General features: G+C 34.9%; 1 protein-coding gene across 3 annotated transcripts in view; it reads left to right on the top strand.

Moving 5' to 3' along the window:
- LOC149792967 (dynein axonemal heavy chain 6-like) overlaps positions 1-14082 on the top strand; it is a 246874-nt gene that overhangs the window by 21965 nt on the left and 210827 nt on the right. For all 3 annotated transcript variants that reach the window (XM_089966835.1, XM_089966833.1, XM_089966834.1), the window contains exons 6-10: positions 590-737; positions 8172-8294; positions 9163-9297; positions 10657-10783; positions 11680-11824. In XM_089966835.1, the coding sequence (XP_089822961.1) occupies positions 590-737; positions 8172-8294; positions 9163-9297; positions 10657-10783; positions 11680-11824 (678 nt within the window). The remainder of the gene's footprint in view (positions 1-589; positions 738-8171; positions 8295-9162; positions 9298-10656; positions 10784-11679; positions 11825-14082) is intronic.

The following is a 14082-nucleotide window of genomic DNA, read 5'->3' as shown; positions in this document are numbered from 1 at the left end:
TCCCCAACTTGTCCAACGTTTTGCAAAGGTTCACCTGTGTGCAGTTCAGACTGGTCTGCCTTAGATCTCAGGCCAAAACATCTCAAATCAGACACAAAATCTGATTCTGACAACGGGCAAAGTATTAGTGTAAAAAATTGGGTCTCAAAAAATGTTTGTTTCTGTATCTTGTAATGTGAGTAGAAAGTCCAGATTATTTGGTATCTTTGTAGAGCTTCATTTGTCTACTTTTTGTAATACCACCCACTTTGGTGTATCTTAAATGACCTTGACACTAGAGAGCTCAGATGTAGGGTCCACCCTCCTGATGCATAAATGTGGCACCAGGGATTAACGAGTTAACCAGGGTTTTGGAAATTTCTTAGAAATTGTCATGGAATGGCTAATTTTGTAATTTATGTGCAGTATTCATGCACAAATGATCAAATATGCAAGGAATATTCAAATTTGGTGACATCATCAAAATTCACCCATTAATAATTTACTGTGCCCATACTAGACACTGACTGTGCATGATTTTCAAGTTAGATCAATATCGTGTTGTTAGTTTTATTTTCTCTCAAGTTAGGTATGTTTTTTTTTCTGGCAGGGTGGTGAATCATGAGAATGTAAGCAAATCAGACTATTGCACCATAAGCAAGAAGGGAGTTGCTCGAATGAGAAGTGATGATGAGACAGAATTTGTTACACTGGACCGATGGGAGCAGGAATACAAGTACTTCCAGCAACTCATCAAGGTTAGTTCTCTTTAGCAATTCTTCAAGCTGAATATTTCTTTCTCTTATAAGCAGTTTTTATGAGGGATTCTTAGAGATTCTGCTCATGGATGTCCCAGATTATTATATGCCTTAATTTCCCTATGGGATGATTCAGTTTGTGGGAATGGACATACATGTGACTTCAAAACATTCTTCCTGCATGCCCAAATGAACATAGTTGGATGTCCTTATATATGTACTTAAGGGTCAGACTTGTTTTCTTTGCAATTAGCAAGGTGTGATAATATCATTAATGACTCATAAGGATTCGTCAACAAGATTATTACTTATGCAGTGTCCTCAGTTAGTATAAATAATATACCATAAAGGCAAAGTGCAAGTACATAAGATTAATATTACTTATGCACTGTCCTCAGTTAGATAAATAATATACCAAAAAGGCAAAATGCAAGTACATAAGATTATTACTTATGCAGTGTCCTCATTTAGTATAAATCATATACCAAAAAGGCAAAGTGCAAGTACATAAGATTATTACTTATGCATTGTCCTCAGTTAGTATAAATAATGTACCAAAAAGGCAAAGTGCAAGTACATAAGTGTAACTCCTAATGCTGTGCATTGAGTATGGTTACATAAGTGTGACTTCAAATGCAATGTCCTTGTATGGTTACATAAGTGTGACTTCAAATGCAATGTGCATGTATGGTTACATCAGTGTGACTTCAGATGCAGTGTGCATGTATGGTTACATAAGTGTGACTTCAGATGCAATGTGCATGTATGGTTACATAAGTGTGACTTCAAATGCAATGTGCATGTATGGTAACATAAGTGTGACTTCAAATGCAATGTACATGTATGGTTACGTCAGTGTGACTTCAGATGCAATGTGCATGTATGGTTACATAAGTGTGACTTCAAATGCAATGTGCATGTATGGTTACATAAGTGTGACTTCAAATGCAATGTGCATGTATGGTTACATAAGTGTGGCTTCAGATGCAATGTGCATGTATGGTTACATAAGTGTGACTTCAAATGCAATGTACATGTATGGTTACATCAGTGTGACTTCAGATGCAATGTGCATGTATGGTTACATCAGTGTGACTTCAAATGCAATGTACATGTATGGTTACACAAGTGTGACTTCAAATGCAATGTGCATTTATGGTTACATAAGTGTGACTTCAAATGCAATGTACATGTATGGTTGCATAAGTGTGACTTCAAATGCAGTGTGCATGTATGGTAACATAAGTGTGAATTCCAATGCATTGTACATGTATGGTTACATAAGTGTGACTTCCAATGCAATGTGCTTGTATGGTTACATTAGTGTGACTTCTAATGCTATGTTCAAGTATGCTTAAATAAGCAGGGCTTCTAATGCTGTGGATAAGTTGTTTGTTAAATGCACAAGGTTTATTCAGTTGAACAACATTAAATTTTCTTGTAACTTATGAATGTGAGTAGAAAGTGTTTGTGAGTATGTATTTTAATTATTTTGTTCTACCAGTCAGTTTATACATCCATGGATCAATATTGTTCGGGTGACTTTTTCAGTATCAGCAGTAAAGTAAATTTTTCTCAGCTTGAATAAGTAGCTGAAATAAAGACATTTAGACAATGCAAACTCAGAACACAATCTCCCAGGCATTTAAAAGCTCTTATTTTCAAAGCATATGTTTAGAATACATTGATTGTCTAAATATTGATAATGACTTGAACATATTTTGAAAAATCTGCAGTGCCAGAGAAACAATGAATGCCTTTGCTAATGATGGTGTTTGTCTTAAATATGAATATTTGCTTGTACTAGCATCAGAACAAGAAAAATCTTCCTAAAACTAGATTGTACCAATTTTGTAAATTCTTTGTTTTTTATGTCAACTGATGCTTGTCTAAGGTGATTATATAACACTAATGAAAACTGAGTTAAGACCACCCATTCAATCTTTTTGGTTTGCAAGGGCCCTCAGTCATTGGAGAACAGAGGAAAGAAGATGCCAAGCTAAACCATATATTAAGTTTTCAGAAAGTTTTCACCCACTGAAGTTAACTCATGGTCATCCCTAGATTAAATTTGTGGATTTGTTTAAATCTTTGCTTCTCTCATTTCACAATCAGAAAAGGAATAAATTATCTTCTAATATGTAAAACCTGTACCCCTTTCTGTGATAGCATCAGAATTACAACCAGTGTTCTAATATGTAAAATCTGTACCCCTTTCTGTCATAGCATCAGAATTACAATCAGTGTTCTAATATGTAAAATCTGTACCCCTTTCTGTCATAGCATCACAGTTGCAACCAGTGTTCTAATATGTAAAATCTGTACCCCTTTCTGTCATAGCATCACAATTACAACCAGTGTTCTAATATGTAAAATCTGTACCCCTTTCTGTGATAGCATCACAATTACAACCAGTGCTCTAATATGTAAAATCTGTACCCCTTTCTGTCATAGCATCACAATTACAACCAGTGTTCTAATATGTAAAATCTGTACCCCTTTCTGTGATAGCATCACAATTACAACCAGTGTTCTAATATATAAAATCTGTACCCCTTTCTGTGATAGCATCACAATTACAACCAGTGTTCTAATATGTAAAATCTGTACCCCTTTCTGTCATAGCATCACAATTACAACCAGTGTTCTAATATGTAAAATTTGTACCCCTTTCTGTCATAGCATCACAATTACAACCAGTGTTCTAATATGTAAAATCTGTACCCCTTTCTGTCATAGCATCACAATTACAACCAGTGTTCTAATATGTAAAATCTGTACCCCTTTCTGTCATAGCATCACAATTACAACCAGTGTTCTAATATGTAAAATCTGTACCCCTTTCTGTGATAGCATCACAATTACAACCAGTGTTCTAATATGTAAAATCTGTACCCCTTTCTGTGATAGCATCACAATTACAACCAGTGTTCTAATATGTAAAATCTGTACCCCCTTCTGTGATAGCATCACAATTACAACCAGTGTTCTAATACGTAAAATCTGTACCCCTTTCTGTCATAGCATCACAATTACAACCAGTGTTCTAATATGTAAAATCTGTACCCCTTTCTGTGATAGCATCACAATTACAACCAGTGTTCTAATATGTAAAATCTGTACCCCTTTCTGTGATAGCATCACAATTACAACCAGTGTTCTAATATGTAAAATCTGTACCCCTTTCTGTCATAGCATCACAATTACAACCAGTGTTCTAAAATGTAAAATCTGTACCCCTTTCTGTCATAGCATCACAGTTGCAACCAGTGTTCTAATATGTAAAATCTGTACCCCTTTCTGTCATAGCATCACAATTACAACCAGTGTTCTAATATGTAAAATCTGTACCCCTTTCTGTGATAGCATCACAATTACAACCAGTGCTCTAATATGTAAAATCTGTACCCCTTTCTGTCATAGTATCACAATTACAACCAGTGTTCTAATATGTAAAATCTGTACCCCTTTCTGTCATAGCATCACAATTACAACCAGTGTTCTAATATGTAAAATCTGTACCCCTTTCTGTGATAGCATCACAATTACAACCAGTGTTCTAATATGTAAAATCTGTACCCCTTTCTGTGATAGCATCACAATTACAACCAGTGTTCTAATATGTAAAATCTGTACCCCTTTCTGTCATAGCATCACAGTTGCAACCAGTGTTCTAATATGTAAAATCTGTACCCCTTTCTGTCATAGCATCACAGTTGCAACCAGTGTTCTAATATGTAAAATCTGTACCCCTTTCTGTGATAGCATCACAGTTGCAACCAGTGTTCTAATATGTAAAATCTGTACCCCTTTCTGTCATAGCATCACAGTTGCAACCAGTGTTGAAATATGTAAAATCTGTACCCCTTTCTGTCATAGCATCACAGTTGCAACCAGTGTTGAAATATGTAAAATCTGTACCCCTTTCTGTCATAGCATCACAGTTGCAACCAGTGTTCTAATATGTAAAATCTGTACCCCTTTCTGTCATAGCATCACAATTACAACCAGTGTTCTAATATGTAAAATCTGTACCCCTTTCTGTCATAGCATCACAATTACAACCAGTGTTCTAATATGTAAAATCTGTACCCCTTTCTGTGATAGCATCACAATTACAACCAGTGTTCTAATATGTAAAATCTGTACCCCCTTCTGTCATAGCATCACAATTACAACCAGTGTTCTAATATGTAAAATCTGTACCCCTTTCTGTCATAGCATCACAATTACAACCAGTGTTCTAATATGTAAAATCTGTACCCCTTTCTGTCATAGCATCACAATTACAACCAGTGTTCTAATATGTAAAATCTGTACCCCTTTCTGTCATAGCATCACAATTACAACCAGTGTTCTAATATGTAAAATCTGTACCCCTTTCTGTCATAGCATCACAATTACAACCAGTGTTCTAATATGTAAAATCTGTACCCCTTTCTGTCATAGCATCACAATTACAACCAGTGTTCTAATATGTAAAATCTGTACCCCCTTCTGTGATAGCATCACAATTACAACCAGTGTTCTAATATGTAAAATCTGTACCCCCTTCTGTGATAGCATCACAATTACAACCAGTGTTCTAATATGTAAAATCTGTACCCCTTTCTGTGATAGCATCACAATTACAACCAGTGTTCTAATATGTAATATCTGTACCCCTTTCTGTCATAGCATCACAATTACAACCAGTGTTCTAATATGTAAAATCTGTACCCCTTTCTGTCATAGCATCACAATTACAACCAGTGTTCTAATATGTAAAATCTATACCCCCCTTCTGTCATAGCATCACAATTACAACCAGTGTTCTAATATGTAAAATCTGTACCCCTTTCTGTCATAGCATCACAATTACAACCAGTGTTCTAATATGTAAAATCTGTACCCCCTTCTGTGATAGCATCACAATTACAACCAGTGTTCTAATATGTAATATCTGTACCCCTTTCTGTCATAGCATCACAATTACAACCAGTGTTCTAATATGTAAAATCTGTACCCCTTTCTGTGATAGCATCACAATTACAACCAGTGTTCTAATATGTAAAATCTGTACCCCTTTCTGTGATAGCATCACAATTACAACCAGTGTTCTAATATGTAAAATCTATAAGCATTTCTGTCATAGCATCACAATTACAACCAGTGTTCTAATATGTAAAATCTGTACCCCTTTCTGTGATAGCATCACAATTACAACCAGTGTTCTAATATGTAAAATCTATACCCCTTTCTGTGATAGCATCACAATTACAACCAGTGTTCTAATATGTAAAATCTGTAAGCCTTTCTGTCATAGCATCACAATTACAACCAGTGTTCTAATATGTAAAATCTGTACCCCTTTCTGTGATAGCATCACAATTACAACCAGTGTTCTAATATGTAAAATCTGTACCCCCTTCTGTGATAGCATCACAATTACAACCTGTGTTCTAATATGTAAAATCTGTACCCCTTTCTGTCATAGCATCACAATTACAACCAGTGTTCTAATATGTAAAATCTATACCCCCTTCTGTCATAGCATCACAATTACAACCAGTGTTCTAATATGTAAAATCTTTACCCCTTTCTGTCATAGCATCACAATTACAACCAGTGTTCTAATATGTAAAATCTATACCCCCTTCTGTCATAGCATCACAATTACAACCAGTGTTCTAATATGTAAAATCTGTACCCCTTTCTGTCATAGCATCACAATTACAACCAGTGTTCTAATATGTAAAATCTGTACCCCCTTCTGTCATAGCATCACAATTACAACCAGTGTTCTAATATGTAAAATCTATACCCCCTTCTGTCATAGCATCACAATTACAACCAGTGTTCTAATATGTAAAATCTGTACCCCCTTCTGTAATAGCATCACAATTACAACCAGTGTTCTAATATGTAAAATCTGTACCCCCTTCTGTGATAGCATCACAATTACAACCAGTGTTCTAATATGTAAAATCTGTACCCCCTTCTGTGATAGCATCACAATTACAACCAGTGTTCTAATATGTAAAATCTGTACCCCTTTCTGTGATAGCATCACAATTACAACCAGTGTTCTAATATGTAAAATCTGTACCCCCTTCTGTGATAGCATCATAATTACAACCAGTGTTCTAATATGTAAAATCTGTACCCCTTTCTGTCATAGCATCACAATTACAACCAGTGTTCTAATATGTAAAATCTGTACCCCCTTCTGTCATAGCATCACAATTACAACCAGTGTTCTAATATGTAAAATCTGTACCCCTTTCTGTGATAGCATCACAATTACAACCAGTGTTCTAATATGTAAAATCTGTACCCCTTTCTGTGATAGCATCACAATTACAACCAGTGTTCTAATATGTAAAATCTGTACCCCTTTCTGTCATAGCATCACAATTACAACCAGTGTTCTAATATGTAAAATCTGTACCCCCTTCTGTCATAGCATCACAATTACAACCAGTGTTCTAATATGTAAAATCTGTACCCCTTTCTGTGATAGCATCACAATTACAACCAGTGTTCTAATATGTAAAATCTGTACCCCTTTCTGTGATAGCATCACAATTACAACCAGTGTTCTAATATGTAAAATCTGTACCCCCTTCTGTGATAGCATCACAATTACAACCAGTGTTCTAATATGTAAAGTCTGTACCCCTTTCTCTGATAGCATCACAATTACAACCAGTGTTCTAATATGTAAAATCTTTACCCTTTTCTGTCATAGCATCACAATTACAACCAGTGTTCTAATATGTAAAATCTGTACCCCCTTCTGTGATAGCATCACAATTACAACCAGTGTTCTAATATGTAAAATCTGTAAGCCTTTCTGTCATAGCATCACAATTACAACCAGTGTTCTAATATGTAAAGTCTGTAAGCCTTTCTGTCATAGCATCACAATTACAACCAGTGTTCTAATATGTAAAATCTGTACCCCTTTCTGTCATAGCATCACAATTACAACCAGTGTTCTAATATGTAAAATCTGTACCCCTTTCTGTGATAGCATCACAATTACAACCAGTGTTCTAATATGTAAAATCTGTACCCCTTTCTGTGATAGCATCACAATTACAACCAGTGTTCTAATATGTAATATCTGTACCCCTTTCTGTCATAGCATCACAATTACAACCAGTGTTCTAATATGTGAAATTTGTACCCCTTTAATAGAATCTCTTGAGTTTCTCGTTTAGATTGTACATATGTGCTTCCATATTTAATTAATTTTTAGACATTAAAACTACACAACTGCTGGAATAAATTTTAAAAAAAAATTGTACCTCACCACCAACTTCTCCCATCTAAACTGATTGTCACTGTTGTCTGTTATGTATTGAAGAGTTATATAGAAAACTGTTATATGGAGACGTAGTGGTGACTGTAGTTTATTTACAGAATGACCCGTGGATCTTTCATTTTCAGATCAGGACTTTTGCCTTGTTCAGGAAGTGGAAGGCCTTTAGTGTTTGGCAGATGAATGTTCGCACAAAGAGAATCAAGGCATGCAAGAAAGCTTTGAATGAAAACCTCTTCATTGTCAATCTAGTGAGTATCTTTGTTGTCTTCTTGTGCATCACCAAGTAGTAACAACATACATTGACCTGGTCAAGTTACCAAGTATAAAATATTGTATGTATTACATTATAACAGTTTGAAAGCTTGAAAAAATATTCAATTGCTATTCAAGGGTGAGACTTTTCTGGATCAATCCTAAATTCTGGATTCATGAGTATTGTTTGAGCATTATAGTGAGAGTCACTTTCCTTTCTCATTAATGTTGTAATAATAATAATAATAATAATAATAATAATAATAATAATAATAATAATAAAAAATAAAAATAAATAAATAATAATAATGATAATAATAATAAAATAAATAATAATAATAATAATAATAATAAAATAAAAATAAATAATAATAATGATAATAATAATAATAATAATAATAATAATAATAATAATAATAATAACTTTGTTTAAAGAGTGTGACACAAATTAGTTGCTTGGAACTAATCTTCCTTGTGGCTTTCCATGGAATGCATATTTACTTTCAGTATACAAGTACAGTCACACACACACACACACAGCATTGATAACAAGCTACATTTACATATAGACATAATAAACAAAATATTTGAATGAACATGTTGTGTACATACAGTACAAATATATCGGCTTAATGTGCAGATACTTTGCATTGTAATTTGCTAAATTAAAAAAAAATTAATGAAAATTAAATTGCATGATTTATTATATAAATTGAATAATGGGGAAAAATCATTGGCAATTACATTGATTTTATCGATATAGTGGTATAAGATTTAGCTGCATTTTGTATAATTCAGGTATATAAACATATTTATTATTAACATTATGCTATGATATAAGTGGAATTCATTCTTTGTCATCAGTCCCTTCGACCAGCCCTGCTGAATGTACGTGAGATGTGTCACAGAATCAGTGATATGGGACTCTGTAAAGTGGAGAAGCATCACACATACACTTTGGATGAATTTCGTGAGGCTCAGTTTACACAGCTTAGTGAGGTATCTGTCAGTTATCTTATTTTCATTATACATGTTAATAGATTTTTGTCTGTACTAGTTTTTTTATGATGGCATAGAACATTTAGACTTAAGGAAACAGTGCATTGTTGTAGGTGTTTTTACAGCCTGCCTGTTTAATACTATATATAAAAGCACATGCAGTCCCTGGGTTCTCTAAGACATCAGTATTATTGATGTCAATTTAAATTTGGGATCATTGGGTTCAATGAATATATGGTAAACTTAGAGCTAAATATCATTGGATTAAATGCTGGTAGGGTAATTTAGAGCTAAAAGATCATTGCCTTAAAGGCATGTAGGTGAATGTATCTTGAAAGATCATTGGATTAAATGCTGGTAGGGTAATTTAGAGCTAAGATCATGGGATTAACTGCTTGTGGGGCAGCTTAGAGCTAAAGATCATGGAATAAACTGCTTGCAGGGCAATTTAGACCTAAAGATCATGAGATCAACAGCTTGCAGGGCAACTTAGAGCTAAAGATCATGGGATTAACTGCCTGCAGGGCAACTTAGAGCTAAAGATCATGGGATTGTTTGCAGGGCAACTTAGAGCTAAAGATCATGGGATTAACTGCTTGCAGGGCAACTTAGACCTAAAGGTCATGGGATAAACTGCCTGTAGGGCAACTTAGAGCTAAAGATCTTGAGATTGTTTGCAGGGCAACTTAGAGCTAAAGATCATGGGATTAACTGCTTGCAGGGTAACTTAGAGCTCAAGATCATGGGATTAACTGCTTGCAGGGCAACTTAGACCTAAAGGTCATGGGATAAACTGCCTGTATGGCAACTTAGACCTAAAGATCATGGGATTAACTGCTTGCAGGGCAACTTAGAGCCAAAGATCGTGTGATAAACTGCTTGTAGGGCAGCTGAGACTAAAGATCATGGGATAAACTGCTTGTAGGGCAACTTAGACCTAAAGATCATGAGATCAACAGCTTGCAGGGCAACTTAGAGCTAAAGATCATGGGATAAACTGCTTGCAGGGCAACTTAAAGCTAAAGAGATAATTTAGAGCTAAAGATCATTAGATTTTAATTTTTAAGAAAATTTATGAAAAGATTTGAATATAGTGAGTTGTGTATTGTCTAATTCAAATATAATGTGCAAATAAGTATAGATATCAGATTCTATTAATAACCAAAGTGCAAAGACTTTATACCAATGAATTGTTGAGACATTTGAATTATTGTTTTTGAGACTTATAAAAATGGTGTTGATAATATTTAAAAAAGTTCTTTATGGACTGAAATTTCTCTGATACACAGGCTTGACTTTCCTGTTCTGTCAGCTGCTAGATATATAGTTTACATTTTTAACATAAATTTTAATCTAAAGGTTGCTGGTCGGTTGATGGAATTCCGTGATTTGGTGAAGGAAGTGGTTCGCAGTGCATGCAGAACAGCCCTCCTTGAAGCTGGCTTTACACCAGATGATTATTTTTATGATGGAGCTGAAAGTCCAGGTACAAAGCAATTCTGTCTGGCCTTGTTTTGGAAGCCCCCCCCCCATCATTCCTGTAGTAGTCACAGATGCTCTCAGCCCATCAGTCTGTCCACTGGCATCTTATAGTCTGATTCATTATTACCTTTACATCTTAAAGTTTAGGTTAGACTGAGTAAATTAATTTAATACAAATGAATTTTATTCTATCACACTGAAGTCCAGTTTTTAAGTTTTGTAGTGAAATTCAGGCCTAAATTATTTTCCCTAATCATTTTCCATATTTTGTATTCCATGCCATTTAACTTTTATGTTTGGAATGTTTTAAGAACCAAGATGTGGTTAGTCCATCATTTATTTTGTTTTAACTTCTTATTGTGGATTTTTCTCAAGGAGCATTTTTCATGTTTTCCAACAATAGATTATCATCACATGCGTTTATGCACTGATTTTAATTATTTCAAGTGGTCAGTGGACGTAGAGGTCAAAACTAGGGCCAGAGATTGAGGTCAAAGGAGGATTATACTGTTTATATTAAATATTACACAAAAATTGTGAGTAATCTCTCATGCAAATGAGATGCAGGTTTAATGAGAAATTGAATTTTGAATAACCTTTGCCTCTTTGTGTAGTAATGTGGCATGTAGACATGTTTGCTAAGAAGAAAAGTAAACAATGACTAGAAGATATATTTATAAAAATGTATATAACCTGCTTTAAATCAGAGGAGTAACTTGATAAAGCAGATTCCAGTGAAACAGTTTATTTAAGGTAAATTTGCAATCATAGAATGTTGACATTTTTAAGATTGGAAAATGGACAGTTAGCAATAACATTATGAAGTAAATAATTGCATACATTTTATGCATATTGAATTACATACCTTGTCGATACTATTATCAATGAAATCCATGGCAGGAGAGTTTGGAGGAATGGCTCCTGGCACAGCCTCTAGTTACTTGATGCAGAGTAACTATGATATGGACATCTATGGGGAGGCTCCAGACAAAATGACATACACTGAGCAAGCCAACAAGCGTACACACTGCAAGAGACTGACATGGTAAGCATGCAGTTTTTGTCTACCGGTATTTACAAGCTGATGCTGTTTATATATCTAAACATAGAGATTTGCTTTTTACATCAGCAATATTTGAAAACAGTAACTGATCAACTGGGTAGCTAACTTAGATATTGACTTTGTCATGACCTTTCTTATTACCCAGTCATGCAGTGATTATACAAATTTCCTTGACCTTTCCTATTACCCAAAGAATCAGTGATTATACAATTTGCCATGATTTTTCTGATATCATGATATCTATTGTTACAGTAATTATACAATTTGCCATGATTTTTCCTATTACCCATTGGTACAGTAATTATACAAATTACCTTGACCTTTCCTATTACCCATTGTTACAGTAATTATATGAATTGCCTTGACCTTTCCTATTACCCATTGGTACAGTAATTATACAAATTCCCTTGACCTTTCCTATTACCCATTGGTACAGTAATTATACAAATTACCAATACCTTTCCTATTGCCCATTGGTACAGTAATTATATGTTGTTGTTGTTGTTGTTGGGTTTAACGCCATTTTTCAGCACGCGATTGGCTATACATGGCGGCCAGTATTAATGGTGGAGGAAGAACCCGGGAAAACCTGGGAAAGAACCACCGACCCACGAGAAGCTACTGGCAAGCTTTCTCACATACCCACATTAGCCGAATCCGAGACTCGAACCCACGCAGACAGCGGTGAGATGGCAGTGATCCGTAACGAAGAACGCTTTAGACCACTTGGCCACTCGGGGCCCCAGTAATTATATGAATTGCCTTGACCTTTCCTATATCCCATTGGTACAGTAATTATGCAAATTACCATGACCTTTCCTATTACCCATTGGTACACTGATTATACAAATTACCATGACCTTTCCTATTATCGTTGATACGGTGATTGTACAAATTACACATGTGATATGTATTTTCAGTGGCTGAAACTTATGTAGTTGTTTACTGAACATAGATGGGTAATCCCTGTGTTTAATAATGCTGGTATTAAGTAACATTAGTCTAGTGCTAGGAAAAAATCCAACTCTACAGACTGTTGTGGCTGGCATTAAGTAACAGTCCAGCTCTACAGGTTGTTGTGGCTGGCATTAGGTAACAATCCAGCTCTACAGGTTGTTGTGGCTGGCATTAGGTTTGAGACAAGATAAAGGTGTAGAGAACATATATAGGGGGTTAATTAATCTGAATGTTGCATACCTGATGTGTATTTAGAACTGTTACATTTACTAAAGATATATAATGTTCAATTTTGAATCATTGCAGACCTTAGTTTTAAAATCAAAAGATTCAGTGCAATGCAAACTTTATATGAGACTATGCTAAATTCCCTTAGGAGAATTTGTCTACCATGCTAAATTCCCATAAGAAGATTTGTCTACCATGCTAAATTCTCTTATGACCATTTGTCTACCATGCTAAACTCTCATAAGACTGTTTGTCTACCTTGCTAAATTCTCATAGGATCATTTGTCTACCATGCTTAATTCCCATAAAGAGCATTTTTCTGCCATGCTAAATTCTCATGACATCATTTGTCTACCATGCTAAATTCTCATAAGACCATTTGTCTACCATGCTAAACTCTCATAAGACTGTTTGTCTACCTTGCTAAATTCTCATAGGATCATTTGTCTACCATGCTAAATTTCCATAAAAGCATTAGTCTGTCATGCTAAATTCCCATACAAGGATTTGTCTACCACACTAAATTCCCATTGGACCATTTTTGTCTACCATGTTAAATTCACATAATACCATCTGTCTACCATGCTAAATTCCAATAAGACCATTTGTCTATCATACTAAATTCTCATAGGATCATTTGTTTACCATGCTAAATTCCCATAAGAGCATTTGTCTGCCATGCTAAATTCACATACAAAGATTTGTCTGCCATGCTAAATTCTCATAGGATCATTTGTCTACCATGCTAAATTCCCATAAGAGCATTTGTCTGTCATGCTGAATTGCCATACAAGGATTTGTATACCATGCTAAATTCCCATAAGACCATTTGTCTACCATGCTAAATTCTCATAAGATCATTTGTCTACCATCCTAAATTCTCATAGGACCATTTGTCTACCATGCTAAATTCCCAAGAGAACACAATCTGTTCAATATTGACCAATTGCCATTTGTGCTAACAGTGCATAACACAAACCTTACATGACGTAGCCCTTTTGTTAGAGGCCAACAAGAGTCACCTGTCAACTTTCTTTTGAATACAGACTAATATG

The sequence above is a fragment of the Sinohyriopsis cumingii genome, chromosome 8, assembly GCF_028554795.1.
Source record: "Sinohyriopsis cumingii isolate HCF-2022 chromosome 8, ASM2855479v2, whole genome shotgun sequence".
NCBI classification, from domain to species: Eukaryota; Metazoa; Mollusca; class Bivalvia; order Unionida; family Unionidae; genus Sinohyriopsis; species Sinohyriopsis cumingii.
This window is presented reverse-complemented; position numbering and strand designations above follow the sequence as displayed.